The sequence below is a fragment of the Galeopterus variegatus genome, unplaced genomic scaffold (genome assembly GCF_000696425.1).
Source record: "Galeopterus variegatus unplaced genomic scaffold, G_variegatus-3.0.2 Scaffold8946, whole genome shotgun sequence".
NCBI classification, from domain to species: domain Eukaryota; kingdom Metazoa; phylum Chordata; class Mammalia; order Dermoptera; family Cynocephalidae; genus Galeopterus; species Galeopterus variegatus.
Genome location: NW_007735057.1, coordinates 51,396 through 54,182, shown reverse-complemented (window position 1 = coordinate 54,182; position 2,787 = coordinate 51,396). Strand labels below are relative to the sequence as shown.

The window sequence follows — 2,787 nt, the reverse complement described above, 5'->3', positions numbered from 1 at the left end:
TGCACACTGATTTATTCCCATCAGTTCATATCACTGACTTTTGTTTTCTCTGTTAATTCTGTTCCTCACTGTTTGGGGTGCATTTTTAGTCCTTCAAAAGTATATTTTTAAAAAATTTCAGTAGGAAATCAGAGAAAAGAAAAAAAGCCATGGAGATAAATTTTATAGCAGAGAATTGAATGAAGTGTCTATATTTCTTCCTCCTTATTTCTCATGGATCATATGTGGTGAAAAAATCCCTAATGGGGCATCTCCAGCTAGAGAATATTGTTTTGAATCACATGATATTCCTGGCTTGAGGTATGTATTGTGATCTATATTTCTTCTGTGTAATCTGATGGGTATTTTGATATATGAGTGTAAAAAGTTCTCAGCAAGTATTTGTTCCAGGGAAGTAACTTAGAGAGAAACCCTGACTCTTATCATACACGGCTGCTGACTACCAGTCTGGAACAGCAACAAGCAGGGTGCCAGCCACAGCCATGTTCTCAGAGGACAAGAACAGCGAGTTCAGGATCTCCCAGGGTTTGAGCGGTGAAGGTGTGGAGGTCATAGTGGAACGATGGAGAAAAGCTAGTAAGTTAAGTTCTCCCCAGAGTATTTGAGCATTTGTCCTATAAACACACCTCTCGAAGCTGCAAGACTGGTAAGGAAATCTGACCTGAGTAAACTGAGGACTGGTATAAGTGAGTAAATAGGACAGAGGACCTTTTAGAATGGGGGGAATTATCAGTGAGAAGATAATTTTCTGAGGCCTAGATGAAGGAAACAAGGAAAATAGGAGCAGAAATGTGTCGTGGAGGCTACCCCGTAGGAGACAGCGATCAAAATGCAATGAAAATTAAAAAATATAGACTATTAACTCGAACAGCTTCCCAACTCAGTTATCTTGTGGTGAACTAGAAAGAACCCTGGATGGAAAGTCAGAAAAACTGGTTCTGAGTCCCAGAATTCACCACATTCTGTGTGATCATGGGCAAATGACCATTTCTCTGAGCCTTAATGTTCTAATAATAAAATTAAATAAATTAAAATAAAATAAGCCTGTTAGCATACTAGTATTTAATGCTGAATGAGTACATTTGGCTAACTGAATGATTGGGTAATAATTGTATTGCAAAGTGGTCTACACTCTCTAAAGTGCTATAAATGAGGTGAATTGGGGTTATAATTATTGTTTGTTTATTATAGGGCCTTCACTGCCTGGCATCCAGCATAGCCGAATTGAATCAATGGCCAGTAAAAATAATGTGACTGAGTTAATTCTCACTGGCCTTTTCCAGGATCAAGGGGTTCAGAGAGTGTGCTTTGTGGTGTTTCTTCCTGTGTACCTGGCCACGGTGGTAGGCAATGGCCTCATCGTTCTGACAGTCGGCATCAGTGACAGTCTGAATTCCCCCATGTACTTTTTCCTCAGCTGCCTGTCCTTGATGGAGGTCAGTTACTCCTCTACTGTTGTCCCTAAATTCATCACAGACCTACTTGCCAAAATTAAAACCATCACCCTGGAGGGCTGTTTGGCTCAGATATTTTTCTTCCACTTCTTTGGGGTCACTGAGATCCTCCTGCTCACAGTGATGGCCTATGACCGCTATGTGGCCATCTGCAAACCCCTTTACTACACAGCCAACATGAGCCGGCCTGTGTGTCATCTTCTGGTGGCTGGTTCTTGGCTGGGAGGCATAATTCACTCTATGGTTCAGATCCTTGTCACTGTCCAGTTGCCCTTCTGTGGTCCCAATGTGATTGACCACTACTTCTGGGACCTCCATCCCTTACTCAAGATGGCCTGCATCAACACCTTTGTGGAGGGAGTTATTGTGTTGGCCAACAGTGGGTTAATCTCTGTCTTCTCCTTCCTCATCTTGGTGTCCTCCTATATTGTCATCCTGGTTAACCAGAGGAACCATTCTGCAGAGGGGAGACGCAAAGCCCTCTCTACCTGTGCCTCTCACATCACGGTGGTCATCTTGTTCTTTGGACCTGCCATCTTCCTCTACATGCGGCCTTCATCCACCTTCACTGAGGACAAACTTGTGGCTGTGTTCTACACGGTCATCACCCCCATGCTGAACCCCATCATCTATATACTCAGAAATGCAGAGGTGAAAATCGCCATGAGGAGGTTATGGGGCAAGAAAGTTAACTCAGGGGTGGAATAAAAATAAAAACATAAAAAAACAATGAGCATGAACAGGGTAGTAGTATGAAAAAGTTAACCTATTTATGTTTTGTTGTATTTTAGATGAACTGCTTATACTCCATGGTATCAGTTCAAGTTCTCTCACAGCTGCTAGTATGTTCAAGTTCTCTCACAGCTGTCTCACAGCTGCTAGTATTTTGGAGAATGTAGAAAACTGAGCTACTGTCCTTATCTTCTTCCACAGTCCGTAGTGCAGTGTGCAGACTTTAGGGATGGATCACCCAGACTGAAATCCCCACCCTGTCACTCATCAGCTGTGTGACCTTGGATTTATTCACTTCACCTCTTGGTGTTAGCAAATGATATGTGGAAAGATAATGGCATTTGGAGACAAAAGTTCATTTTTTGCTTTGTCCTTCCTTGTTAGTGTAACCTTCAGGGAGTCCCAGGAAGGCTTTTCTACTTTATTTGTTGCCCCCCAACTCATTAACCTGATTCTAATGCTTGAAATTCCATGGTAGGAGCTTTTGTTCATGAGAGAGAAAGACATTATTAGAATGTCAATGTCTCTGGGAGGTGAAATATAAGCTATTATTATTAACCTTTGAATCATAATCTGAATAATTTTATAAGACCCTTGTCTT

At 41.8% G+C, this 2,787-nt stretch overlaps 1 protein-coding gene across 1 annotated transcript; it reads left to right on the top strand.

Annotated features, from left to right (window-relative positions):
• The first annotated feature begins 1,232 nt into the window (after positions 1–1,232).
• Positions 1,233–2,162, top strand: LOC103608888 (olfactory receptor 4B1-like). The gene has a single exon (XM_008593279.1). The coding sequence runs from the start codon at positions 1,233–1,235 to the stop codon at positions 2,160–2,162; it is 930 nt and encodes a 309-aa protein (XP_008591501.1).
• Positions 2,163–2,787: the final 625 nt, after the last annotated feature.

Coding starts and splice junctions, on each gene's coding strand:
- LOC103608888 (XM_008593279.1), top strand. CDS start 1,233: ATGGCCAGTAAAAATAATGTGACTGAGTTAATTCTCACTGGCCTTTTC.